Source organism: Lytechinus variegatus, chromosome 2, assembly GCF_018143015.1.
Source record: "Lytechinus variegatus isolate NC3 chromosome 2, Lvar_3.0, whole genome shotgun sequence".
Lineage (NCBI taxonomy): Eukaryota > Metazoa > Echinodermata > Echinoidea > Temnopleuroida > Toxopneustidae > Lytechinus > Lytechinus variegatus.
The window spans coordinates 35,126,314-35,140,926 of NC_054741.1; the positions used below are offsets into that span (position 1 = coordinate 35,126,314).

A 14,613-nucleotide genomic window follows, 5' to 3' on the forward strand; every position below is an offset into this window, starting at 1 on the left:
AGAACTCAGAATGGTCACACTTCGGATTTGGGGTATTTTGAAAGGGTGTTCCCTTTCTATGGCCGTGTTTATGCTTCCACTTTTCAGGCCAGAATCAGCGTTTCCATACGTGATTAGTCCAAAACACAGTTTCGTCCATGCTTACTTTCATCTAAACGCTGTTTCAAAACGCCGATCGTAAACTCACAAAAATGTGCTTTTGTAAACGTCGTTTGACCAGAATCAGGCTTCCTGGGGAAGTATAAACAGAACCACGATAGTAAATATGTTTAAATGACGTCATTTGTTACATGCTTCCGGTGAGATGAAAATCCGCGAGCAAATAAGTCGCATTGCTCCATTTATCTCCATGTAATAACAACACTCGGAAAAAAACTTTCGAAAAAAGGCGCGCCCATGCAATTTGACCTCGCTTCCCTGCCCAATGAAACTTACGATGAGAAGCCAGCCAGAGATTGTGATTTCGCCTCTGAAAAGTTAAGCATGAACAGCACTCCCAGAACCACGTTTACGATCGGCATACTGAATCGACGTTTGAAAATGCTGATCCTGTCCTCGCAATGGAAGCATAAACACACCCTTAATACTACAGAAAACTGGATACAGTACATGTACCAATCAAAACCACAGTGCTCATTAGACCCGTATTTTATCCTTATTTGGATTAAATTGCAATTTGTCCTTGCGGAAGACCAAAATACTTTGAACTCCCAATCCCATGAATTAAAATCTGGGTAAGCTCTTGCATGAATGCTTGTTCCAAACAAGCAACAGGATGTGTGTTTAATTAACACTCAACTTTAGGGGGGGTAGTATGATGATCTTTTCTATGAAAATTCGGTACTGTTATCCTTTTTTTTACACCTTACAAAGTCGTGGGAGAGTAAGTGTGCTCTTAATAGATTTATTTGGAAATATCCCTCTATTCCCAGGAAAATTATCTAATAGTGACCATAATAAAGGTCATCCAATTGTAACAAGTTGTAAATATTTTTCCAGCTTAGAATCTCTTTCAGAAGGGATCTTTTATATAAAAAAATAATTTCTGGCACTGGCCTTAATCTTTGCATCACACCTATCGTTCTGGGGGGGGGGGGGGGTGGTCTATTGTTCCATCCCCCTGAACAATAGGTGTGACACAAGGATTTACGCCAGTGATTTCACGTAACTTTTTGGGGTTTTATGGTGCCTGATGTTATATTCTCTCTCTGTATTGTTGTATCAATATGAACTGCAATCAATGATATCAGTAATGATAATGATGAGTTGAGGGAGAGTGAAATTACTCTCATTTATTTCATTTTTAAAGAGTTTTTTTCAATTGCAAGTAAACATTTATTTTCCTCCATTTTACAAAAAATTCTTCATTTTTGTTGACAAGAATTCATATGAAATCAATTTCTATAAATATAAATATATGCAACTTACATGTACAGTATGTGTACAGAGGAAGGCATAGGTCCATAGAAGCACATGCTTGAGGCAGGATACACCTGTGGACATATAAATGATGAAAAATAATAACGTGGAGGTTTACGGTTCACTGTAAACCTCCACGTTATAAACTCCACCATGCAAAACTACAAACAATGATAATAATGATGGTGACAGTGATAATGATAAAAATATGATAAATTTATTATGATGATACTAACAATAGCAACAACAGCAACAACAGTGAAGCAATTGGTATAATAATAATATCTTCTAATTACATGTACACATTGTATACACAGGGTTGCCACTTCAGCTTTATTGTGAGCCCTGTCTCTATACAGTCTCCTATGCTGAGTGCCTTTCTAAGTGGCTGAGTTCCTTTCTAAATGGCAGAAAATCTCATTAAAAAAATCTTTTGTATGACTCAGCTAGGGATTGAACCCATGACCTCCTGTTTTTGAGGAGGGTACTCTACCACTGAGCCATTACATGTACATGTATGCCCTGTAAAATGAATTTTTTTATAGGAAACACGAAGGCTTACATTTTGAAGATGATAAACCCTTAAAAATTGTATGTATGACTGGTGACTATTTCTAGTGCTGAATTTGCCCAGTGTGTTCCCTCTACTATGTGTATCATCAAATTCTGAAATATCTTATTTTCCATTCATATGCTTCTAAAAGTCCTTGACTGAAGCCTTATAAAATATGAAGCTACATGTATATGAAATGTAAAATGTTATACAAATGGAACTCTATAACTTTAAAGCAACAATAAAAGTTTTATCTTCATCACTCGCCAGCTGAGTATTTTGCTTGAGAAGAAGTTGATTTAACCGGCTTCAAATATAGGCTCTAAAGTAGACAAAAAAAATCAGTCTATTTTGGTCAGGATATGCTCCTCTGAGACTTCATCGGGGGGTGGTAGTCAAATGTATTGCTGACACATGCGTGACCAAATTATTTCAAGATACCCCCTACACAAATTTTTCTCTGTGTGCAAAATAACCCCGTAAACAAGTTTTTCACAGGCTTCATTTACACATTTTTAATAGCCCCTTAACAAGTTGTTGCCAGAATATGACCCCTAAACAAGTTTTGTCTAAACAATAAGCTTAAATAGACAAATCTATATATTCATGGGTATTGCATGCCCCAGTGCAGTTAGGGTTAAAATACCAACAAAGGAATACAATGTTAACACTGTAAATAAGTCTCATTCAAAATTCATCACCATAGACCGTACTCACTGAAGTCGTGGACAGAAAGGTGACAAATTTCATGACCGTTTTCCCGTTTCCCATGCCCGTTCCCAGGGTCATCGCTTACAGTCGGGAAGAACCCGAACACTTTTCAAAAATGAGGAAGAAAAAGCACCGGGGGAAAAAGCTTCGGTGGAAAAATATATATGTACCCTAAAACACATTTGGCTAGTCTTGAAAAAACAAAAGCTTTGGAAAAAAAAATATCCTAAAATACGTTTGACCCTGCAATTGACCGTTGACCAGTCTTTCAAAACCACCTTTTTTGGAAAATTGGTGTATTTGATACTCTTAACGAGTGCACACCTGGCTCGCTTCCAAACTGAAAAACACCAAAGTTTAAACCTTTTTTTCGGGTCACGCATGTGTAAAGCAATATATTTGGCTGCCCCCCCCCCCCCCCGATCTGTCTTTGCATCATCCTCTTACATAGACTTAAGTATCACATACATGTATGCACCTCAGTGGTGGTAGTAGACATCATGCCATGATACACAAATGTGATTGGCTGGCATGCGTATTTACCATGTTCTCGCTACATATACCTTAGAAACATGAAGCTATACAATTGATGAGCCAGGCATCAGCTATTTGGAATCAAATATTGAGGAATTATGCCAAAACTCTACAATTTAACTACTTAAAAAAACAAATTATTGATTTTCTATTGAATTTTATCATGGAATATCATTTTGAACATCTCTCCCTTTTATTCTGAGCATGGTGAGAATCAAAATTTGCTGTGGAATTAAAATATCTGCAACTGATGTGCAAATTGTAGTTCACAGGTGGATCCAAGTGAAATATACCCCAACCATGAGTCATCTAACATGGATATGAATAGATTCTTCACCTGTAGTTTATGTACTGTACCTCTCAACCGTGATACATGTATCCCAGATAATAATACAATGTAGTCTCCAGTCCAGACCTGTTTTTCCAAAATATCACTTGAAACATAATGGTCCCAATTCAGGAAGGGTGTTTCAGTTGTACCATAATGCACAGCCACGGAGTCCATGGACCCTACAAATTTGTCCAATTACAAATATACGCATTTGGTGATAATACAAGGAATCTGCGAAGTCCATGTTTTTGTACCATGGTGCCATAGTACAGTTGTACATATGCAGCTCCATGGTGTTGTTGAAACCACTGAGAATTCAGGCCAATAGAAGTGATATTGGATTTTAGCATGTTTGTACATGGGTAGGTACATGTACATGAAGTTGGCAATAAAAAGTTTGGGAGTATCTTTCAATATGATCAAATTGATCAAAGTGATATTCAGTCCAGAAATATCTGGTGCATGATGACAATGTGAATTAAACTTTAAGCCCAGGCTTGCAAAAAAAATAAATGTGCAACCACTTCTTAGATAATACAAACTTACCCTTTTTACACAGGATTTTCTTAGCCTCGGACTATCGCTAACCCCGTACTATCCTTAACCCCGTACTATTTTTTTCCTTTTCACACATGCCAAATTGTTATTGCTAACCCCGGATAAGGAATGCTTGCTTTTAACACACGAAACTCGCTAACCCCGGACTAGTGGTAGCTCATGCTTTAAATACATTTGTCGATCATTCGTAGTACAAGTACTTTACTCGTACACTTTTTACACACGCTAAAATTTCCTTAACCCCGTACTATAGGTGGGGCTAAATTGCCATTTAGCCCCACCTATAGTACAGGGTTAAGGTTAGCCCACTTTCGTTTTACACTAGCGATCTTAACCCCGTACTATCGCTCTTAGCACCGCAATTGCTGGGATAACCCTGCTTTTTTGCAGGGCCAAATAATCCCGTACTAAAGGTGGGGTTAGCCCACTTTGCAAAAATGCTGTGTAAAAAGAAAGTGGGCTAAGCTTAACCCCGTACTATAGGTGGGGATAAATGGCAAATTAGCCCACCTATAGTACGGGGTTAAGGAAATTTTAGCGTGTGTAAAAAGGGTTACTGTAGATTACCCCACCCTTCCATTCATTTTGAAATGTGGTTTGTCATATTGAAACTTGTGACCATTTCTTATATCCTGTTACCTCATAGTGAACTGGCTGCATATATTCACTTTTGCCCAAGTTTAAAACATGTTCTTATACCCACTATCAAACACGCTTCTCAAAGTGTGGAGTTCATCATCTCATTACATAGTTGGAAAACTGGACTTGTCACTGTGCAGCTTGTTTGGGCTGATGGCTGTACATGTATACTCGGCATGGCATGCACATTTTCTCAAAAATCTAGAAACAGGTTCAAGTGATCAAAGTACAAAATAAAATGCATTAAAAAAACGTTTATCTCTCATGCAAGAACACATTACTGACTCAAAATGTGTTTTTGATCATCACACAGATTTGACACATTTTAGACCCACCAAATAAATGGTATTTTTGCCAGTATGAAAGCAAATTGCAGTAATATCCCCAAAAGAAAGTACCCCCATCATTAGGTAGCCTACTCTTCAATATTACAAAAACTTTTGCCAAGGTCATGATTAATTAGTATTCATCCCGTTGAGTATGTTCTGCTTAGGCGCCATACATGTACATATAGGACGGGGCGAACATCCGGTTATTTTTAATCTCGAGCCCTAGCAACTGAAGAAAACAATGCACTAGCGACCCTAATAGCAGCACAGCATTTTGGCATGCCTACAATGCATAAAAATTAATACACAAACATCGCATTTATACTGAACGATTTGATAATCGAGTTTACCCATTTCGTTATCTGGAAGTTAACAAATCTTTCTGAAATTTTCAGTGCTGTTCCTGACATTGTTTCACTGTGTTTCTTATACTTTGTTTTCATTGCACTAAGGTCAGTGCTGTCGTCGTTAAGCGGATGTGATGTCACTCCACCCCCGTCTGTACATGGGGGCCCTCCAGTTGTTACATGTAGCTTGCTGAGCTAGTGATCTTGAATAAAAAAGTTCATTTTATTGTTTGTAAATACTATGGGAACTCCTCTTGTATTAATGAGCATAAAACTGTGGGCATAGTAGTACAGTAATTGTTAGTTTAGGAATCATCAAGACAATGTCATTCGCAAGTTTCATAAACTTTTGGGGTAAAGAAAGGAAAAAATGAATAAAATACATTTATTATCATTCATCACATTTTTTTCTTAATTAAACAAGGATCTGTTATTAAAGTTTAACTGCAAGCAAAATTTAACTTCCCTATACATAACTTATAATGACAATGTAGGCTTATAATGTATACCACTTCTTGTTTTTTTTATCCTTGTTGTTTTCTATCCCTCGACCAATACATGCAACCTTTCCATATTTACGTGCACATATGGTCATTTAGTCAGGGAGAACTCCCATCACTCTGGGCATGGAGGTAGCTTCTACTTCCATGCTCTGGGTCAGTCATGAACTTTGTAGTGATATGCTAACAAGCTGTAGATTATTATATCGTAGATAATTGACTTAACATGACAGGTATCTGCATATTGATATACATGTACATGTATCTCACAGTAGGGTTAAATAGCACGTTCTCTCCCTCTCTCGCTCTCACTCACCCTCGAGGTTTCTTGCGCGCTCTCTCTCTCTCTCTCTCCGTACATGTATCTATAATACATCTACATTTATCTTTCCATCCATGTATTTTATCTATCTCCATCCATCCATCTATTCACCAATCCGTCCATTCTTTATCTATCTGTCTATCTATCTATCTATCTATCTATATGATCGATCGATCCGATCAAACGAACTATCTTTCTATGATCGATCAATCGAACGATCTATCTATTTTTCTCTCTATCCCTCTTTCTCCTGCCAGACAATTAAGATATTTTTATTTGAGTTATCATATCCTTGCAGTTCAAATGATATCAGTGTCGGGTATCCATCATTACAGACTCGGAATCCTACAGAGTCTTCCGATCACTGCTTGTACACAATAGATTTCTACCCCTCATGCATACATCCTCTTCCTCACAGTTAATACCAAAGGTTAATTGTAAAGCTGGCTGGCTGGCTGGCTGGCGAGGCTAGCGATATATCTGTCTTCCTGTTGCTATATGGACAACACCTGAGTTCAGTTTATTGCAATGTTTTCATATTGAAAAAATAATTTGTTTTTGCTTTTGATAATGTTTTGGTATTAATGGTTACAAAATTAATAATTGTGATCAAATTTTTTTAGTGATCACCAAGTAGATGCAGTATAATTCTTCATTAGATCAGAAGTCAATTTAGTGCCAAATGATTTCCTCAGGGTGGAGGGGGCACTCAAATGATATTTTTGGGGGGCAAATGCCTTTAAAATTTCTGTATCTAGACTAGAGGAGGTCTAAAGTACTGACTACAATAATTTATGAAATGCAGTGGCTTGGGAACTATTATCTACCAGTTAGAGTGTAAAAACAGTGTCCATTGCACATTGGAACAATTAGCAGCACCGCAAAGGGTAAAACATAGGGGTCTTGAGAACTGTACATGTATGTATCTGTATAACATACCAAATTATCTAAGCATGTTTTATTTCTGTTTTGCCTCTTTGATTTTAGTAGATGATTCCTCACTTTCATTCTGGATATTGCCAGTACATGTACATATGTCAGGGCCCCTTCTTACAAAGAGTTGCGATTGATCCAATCAACCTCAAGTATAGAGAAATCCATCAATGTCATAATTTTTTTCTTTAGGAAATTTGCACAATGTCATTTGTGCAACAAAGCGAAACATAGTGAATTGTCAAGAAAACAATGAATATACATCATATCTAGAAAATATTTTGAACAAACATGTATTGTAGATGTACATGTTGCTGGCTTGTCATAGTTGTAATTAATCGGATCAATCGCAACTCTTTGTAAGAGGAGTAGACAAGTTTTTTGTCGAGAAGACCTGGTGGGGATGAGCGATGACCAGCAGATAGAGTGATGGGAGTTCGGGAGTTCAAACCCCGGCCACGTCAGACCACAAGATGTTAAAAAGATCATGGGAGTACACGTACCTGCTACCCTGTTTGCCGTTCACAATACAAGGGATAGAGCTACGTCGATGTGGCGCTGCACAGTGGCTGGTAGGCCCACGATCAATTGGGCAAAAGAAATTTTCTGAGGATTTCTGTGTCGAACAATAAAATGGATTTTTGATGTCGATTGATTTTTTTTTCGATGATGCATCTCAACATTCCGGGCTTGACTGTCCATCCTTAGGAGAGCGTTTCATGAACATTTGTCATCTTGCAAGTTGTCTGAACTGACAACTTTCCTTGATTCTGATTGGCTGAGAAGCACTTGCTATGGTAACCGCGGGTTAAAACAAAAGATCAAATATCCAATGATTATTTCATGAAACACTCCCCAGGAATGAACATCATCTGACATTTAGTAGATCTTGAATTACATGTACAGTATTGTACATGTATATGTAGTACACTGAAATACCACATTCTCTCACTCTTTCTCCTATCTCCTTTCTCTTTCTTGTACAGTTTGATAACTCGCATGTTGGTACGCGATCCAGCCAGTCGTGTGACGCTGCGAGATATAGAGAATGATCCCTGGCTCCAGCAAGGCAGGAGGGCAAGGAGACCTTCGGATCCCATCATCACCAGGGAGCAGATCTCTGAACAACTCCATAATAGTATCCTGGACATCATGCTCAACGGCAAACTGGCCGAGAAGACTGCCATATTAGAGTGAGTGTAAAAGGGCCATTTCTTGAATTTTTTGGACAACCCATAAAATTGAGTGTGTGTGACTTTGTGTGTATTAAAACCAGAGGTGGAGTGTAGTATTCTAGACATAATGCTCAATGGTAAACTGACTGAGTAGACTGCCATATTATATTTTATTTCTTAGACATATCTTCTGCAAAATAAGGCTTGGATTGCACTTGTAAGAGATCACCTAATAACCCAGAGTTTCCAGGTCTAAGGCCACAAGTTTTGAGCACTCTGTGGTGAGTGCGCACATACATAATTTGATGTCACTTGCAAATCTTCCCTCGGTATAATTGTCCAAATTTGGCATTTGTACATGTATAATGCTTCTTGGTTCTGTGGAAATGATTTGAACCTGGTACCTTGTGGTGCAAAATCCAGAGACCAATCCAGTGGATCAGAACACCGCTGTTGGTATATCTGCAATTAATGATATTTCTGTTACGGTTTGTTGCCCATCTGTAGGTCTGTGGAGAAGGACTGCTATGATCATCTGTCTGCAACCTACTTCCTTCTGGCAGAGCGCAAGCTGAAGAGGCAGAAAGAAGAGAGGCTCAAGTTCTCAGCCAGTGACCTGAGAAAGGCCATGATCTCTGGTCAACCTAATCAAAGTGCTGGAGGTCAAAGGTAAGATAGCGGTCACTTACAATGCTTGACAGATACATGTAGGTTACATTTATGCTTCCTGTGTGAAGACAGTATTGGCATTTTGAAACAGTGGGGATTAATGCTCATCATAAACGCACTTCCACAGAGTGTAGTGCTCTTCTGCTTTTTTTTTTGAGGCGCATGCTAAAGTATGTTGACCCAAGAGGAAAGGTGTGCTGTTGTGCTGCAATCTTTAATCAAAAAGGAAATGCACTTATAATGACAGCATTCAAGGCTCCATGACTGTTTGCTCCTGTGACAAATGCTCCTGTTGAAAATCCACACATTATTAAGCCAAACATAAATCCAAACTTCAAACTTGACTTTAACCTTGATCCAAATCCTTGCCTCATTCTGAAACAAAAGCATTATCATAATAAACCTCACCTACACATATCTTCAGAGGAATTAGTGGAGGAGCAATTGTTTTTTAAGTGAATGTCTTGTTACCTCATTTAAATGCTTTTTGAAATGATGCTGCATTTCTAATTCCTCAGAAACTGTCTTTTTTAAGAAATGCTTTGAACGATCCCTTTTTGTGAATAAAACTCAGAACTTATGAGGCTTTCCTCGATATTTACCCCAAACTGTACAACGATGATAATAATCATTTGTAGGCATTGTTTGATCACCTTTTTGTCATGATTATTGTTATGATTTATCATTTAATTCCTTGTTATTTGATAATATTCAAAGGAGAGCCCAAGAAGATGTTCCACATCCAAGCTCTAAGCCTGGTGTCAACAACAACAGCAAACAGACTGGCCAAGCCCCACCCTCCACCACGCCCCCGGCCTCCAAGCCCGTTGCTATACCAGGGGCTAGTGCAGTAGGAAGCAAGCATGACAGCCGTGGCCTGGATGACTCACCCCTATCTAATAGTCCTAGAAGACATCTTATAGAGAGGGAACATCTAACCATCCATCCCAGGCATGGTCGAAGTATTGTCAAGGAGGGCCTGGGCTCACTAGATGTAAGTTTCAAGCCTTTCAAGGACTGGATTTTTTTTTTCAAATTGCCACTTGGGCTACACCTGATTTGTCTATTTCCTGTTTGGTCTAATACCACATGGTCTAATCCTAATATTGTCTACAACCAATTTGTGTACTTATCATTTGGTATAAATTCCATTAAGCCCATTCACCGTTTGGCCAAACACCAAATGTATGATAAGGTAAACTGTTAATGAACCATTTGATATAGTGCAGAATGATGTTGTAGAAGTGGAAATTAGACCATCTGGCATTAGACTAAATGGCATTTAGTGCAAAGGAGGTGACTCATGTATTTTAGTTATACCTACCTCGTTCGTTGAACCACAGCATTGAATTCTTTGCCACTATTTTCTATTCCTAAGGAGGACGAGTATCAACATCTTGCCGAAGACGAGGAAGTAGATGGACAGGAGAGCCAGGACGGCCATCAAGATCACCAAGACCCTGTAGCATCATCCACCTCGGAAGGCTGTGGCAAGGATACAGGAGGGAACGGAGGCAATAGGCAGTCTCTCAACAGCAACAGACAGGCCCTCCAGTCAAAGATATGCACATCAGTACTGAACCAAATTACAGAGGAAGAAGGTGAGTGCTCGACCTTTGACCTTTTAGAGTCCTCCTTCATGATTTCTTCCAGGCCCAGTTGCATAAAATTTCCTATCATGGTAACAATGCTGAACAACCAGTCAACATCAAAAATTCCATGGGATTCACCTTCCATTGGATGACAATGTTACTAGGGTGGTGTTTCATAAAGCTGTTCGTAAAGTTACGCACAACTTTACGCACGACTGGAAGTTCTTAGGCGCTAAATCAGTTACATAGAGACCATTTACCACAAGAAATGATCACCAGTCGTGCATAAAGTCATTCATAACTTACGAACTGCTTCATGAAATGGCCCCAGGTATAGTAAAGTTTATGCAACAGGGCCCAGGATAGGTTTGTTCGATCTAGTTAGGCAGTGGTGGAAATAATACTCAAGAGATTTTCTTTAGTCTGGACTGCAGGGCCGTTCCATGAAAGTTGAATTTTTTGTCAGCACTGACAAGTTGTCACTATCTGATAGTTACTACAGTGACTGTCAGATGCATGTGCTTCTCAGCCAATCATATCCATAGATTAGTTTCAGATCTGACAAGTCATCAGACGACAAATGTTAAAGAAGCTCCCGCAAGAAATGACCAACTTCAGGAACTGTGAGATCATCGTTGCTTCATATTCTGACATTAGCAGTAGAAAATTTCTTCAAGAAGTAGAAGTCTTTTATGCCATCTTTGATTATTGGAAATGTTGGAATTGGTACTACAAGAAGACAAAACTTGATATGTCGGTTGCATGTTATATCCTCCTTCATATTGTCCTGTTAATTTTGTTGTAGAGTATGGGAATGTATATGTATGGTAATTGTAAAAACTCATTTCAGAAACCAATCCAATAATGTGTACATCATTGTACTTTATATCATTGTAAGAACTTCCTCAGCAAAACGTTTCACACACCGCGTTGGTGCAGCAGAAATGCTCTTACACAATGCACTAATACGTGCTGTGGAGGTTGTTTTGCGAGCGTTCAATATGTAAAAGTGTGGTGTTAAGGGCATTTTTGCGCTGACACAACTACATAGGGCTGTGTGATATTTCAATATTATCAAAATTATGTAATATTGGAAAAATATTGAATATTCAATAATGGTTTTATTAGTATGTTGATATATCGCAGTAACATGATGTGCTCAAAATATTGTCAGGTATGTAAAGTTAATCACATTTGACAACAAATGCTGCTCTGTATTGTTAAAACCAACTCTGTAAAAAGTTGTTACCTAATGCCCGCTTCTCATGGGCAAGCACCGATGCAAACCCTAATTGTCATTTCCCCTTCTCTGCTCTGATGGAATTGAAACTCATAATGAATGTTTATTATAATGAATTTTCAGTCTTACTTTCATTCCCCGCTTCCCTGCTCTCAGGGTATTGAAGCTCCTAATGTTTGTTGCGAAATATTGCATTATCAGCAATGTTTTGCTGGCAATAATCGACCAACATTGTAATCACATATCGACCATTACTAGTAACTTATTGTATGCAACTTTTTCTTGTGTCTTTCTCCCAGATGAGTATGAATCTGACGAGGACCGAGGGGCATTACGGAGGTTACCTTCGCGTGACAACAGACAACCAAAGACTTCCTCAAGTAGCAAGGACAATGTACGACAAATCAAACCCAGTAGTAAAAAGTTCACGCCTCCATCACGAGGGGGTTACAGCTCCTCGGACGCCAGCGACGATGATTCAGAATCCCGAAGAAGATCAGACAGGTTTGATTTGCCCAACCCAACAACCCATCGGAGGGGGAGCAAAGATGGCCCTCCTAGCTCAGGGAGCGAGGGTGGAGGAGGATCACATAATACCCATGGAGGTGGTGGTGGTGGTGGTAGTAGTGGCGGAGGGAGTAATAAGCAGAATGGTAAGGCTGGCAAAGGTAATGATTCTGGTGGTGCAAATGGCAACAACACGTCCGGTGGAGGTACTAAAGGTTCTGGGAAAGAGCGCAAAAAGAGCAATGAACTTCGTGAAAGTCTAAAAATGAGCAATCTCAGTGTGAACTCCTCGAACTCGTCGAGCTCGTACAGCATAAGCAAATACGCCATTGACCCGGCTAACAACACGCCGAGTGATTCCGACGATCCCAACGCAGAGTCCAAGACATGGTCGCGGAAAAACAACCTGCGCAAGGACCACGTGACTCGGTCGGACAGTAACCTCTACATCATTCCAAAGAACGGAGAGAAGCCCAAGCACATTCACACGTCACCGTCCAAAACCAGTCTGAAGAGAGATAGTTCCAATCTAAGTGAGAAACTCAACTTGGATCTCAATAGTAACATGCCCCGGCGAACCTCGAGAGAGACTAGAGACATTCGTAAAAAGCGCAATCGAATCGCAAGCGCCAACGGTCAAGGGGGCAAAGGTAAGAAGGACCCGAACAAGAAAGTGGAGAGCAACTGCTGTCGTCTCATATAATGTTTTATCATTTGGCAGAATGTGTTTGCTGTATGTCTGAATGGAATATTAGTCAATATAACTTGCAGAGATTGAAGCAACTAGGTATAGAATTATATACGGACTTCATGAATCTGTTTTGATATCCTGTTTTTAGTGTAGTGTTCTCAGGACTGTTGATATTACCATTAATTCTAGTGGAATCCCTTGTTAGGTGTTTACAGCCTCGCAGTGCAATTCTGCTGGCTCCAAAATCCTTGTTTTGACAATATTGTCGTTTGTTGGTGAATGCATCTTCTAATAAACTTAATTTTTGAAGGATCAGCATGGTATGTGATGTACTCCTTCTATCACAACATCTTATTCAGGGCCATATTTGGGATTTCGGACAATTTAAAGGTAGCAAGCATTTAATTCTGCTTTATCCCTTCTCCATTTTTTTTAAACCTTGTCATAGCTACTTACAATAAAATAAGAGTTTATGCAGACATGAATTTATTTGAATTGGAGCAGAAAACTTGATTACAGGGCTCTTTACCCAAAACATAACAGTTGATCATACGACTTCATGATCGATAAGATTGATAATTCTGTGCAATTTGTTGTAAATATCAATTATATGATTAAAAATTAGGGTTTGTGTTGCAGCATCCCAATCAGTTTTGAGGTTAGAGAATGATAATCAGACATTAACTTCTCATGAAATAACTTGAAATCAAATTAGCTGTGTGGTATCTAGATATGACTCTTCCCCATATTTTTATGTAGAAGTCCAAATATGCAGTTAAATTTCATTTCCATCACAAGTGTTGCCATGCGTATTTTAATCAGATATGAATGACATATACATACATCCCTCTGTAGACAAGTCCTTCGAATCAAGTCCTCTGAAATGATAATCTTGATCACATACTCCCAATAGCAGTTTAGTTTTATATACAAATACTACAATGTGAATTACATGTGTGTAAAAAGGCAAGCACAATGCTGCATTTTATCAGGGGATCATTTCTCTTTGTATATTTTGATTTTTTTTTTGTCAAAACAAGTATTGAAGTTTTACATTTTATCGCCCATTTTCTGTTGCATCTGCAAACTTTTTAAACAAAAATTTCATTGTATTTTTTTTTCAATTTGAACTTTTTATCAGCTATTATTTATGATATCTTTCAAAATGACATGGTATATAATTAAAAAAAAATCAATTTACAGACCATTACCGGTATATAACTATTCCAATCCTGTTTTATTGATTTTTACTCCATAAATGGTATTACAGCTTAGTCAAAAATATCTCAAAGTGGTAATCATTATTGATGTACCTTGAATTTAGATTTTTCTACAACCCAGGGGAGCGTTTCATCAACATTTTTGTCTGACAAGTTGTCAGATCTGACATCTTTTCTTGATTCTGATTGGCTGAGAGGCACCGTTACTATAGTAACTGTCGGATAAATTTGGACTTGTCGGATAAAACGTCCAACAAGTCCTTTCATGAAACACCCCCCAGGAGAGTTTGAGTTCAATTTCTCTTTCAGTTTGAAGGGGTTCTCTGGGCTGAAAATAATCAAG

General features: G+C 38.6%; 1 protein-coding gene across 1 annotated transcript in view; it reads left to right on the forward strand.

Annotated features, from left to right (window-relative positions):
• The window catches only part of LOC121407950 (SNF-related serine/threonine-protein kinase-like), a 35,770-nt gene extending 21,880 nt beyond the window's left edge, over positions 1 to 13,890 (forward strand). The window contains exons 3-7 of the mRNA XM_041599214.1: positions 8,163 to 8,369; positions 8,859 to 9,020; positions 9,738 to 10,014; positions 10,399 to 10,621; positions 12,152 to 13,890. Of these exons, the coding sequence (XP_041455148.1) occupies positions 8,163 to 8,369; positions 8,859 to 9,020; positions 9,738 to 10,014; positions 10,399 to 10,621; positions 12,152 to 13,062 (1,780 nt within the window). The 3' untranslated portion in view covers positions 13,063 to 13,890. The remainder of the gene's footprint in view (positions 1 to 8,162; positions 8,370 to 8,858; positions 9,021 to 9,737; positions 10,015 to 10,398; positions 10,622 to 12,151) is intronic.
• Positions 13,891 to 14,613: the final 723 nt, after the last annotated feature.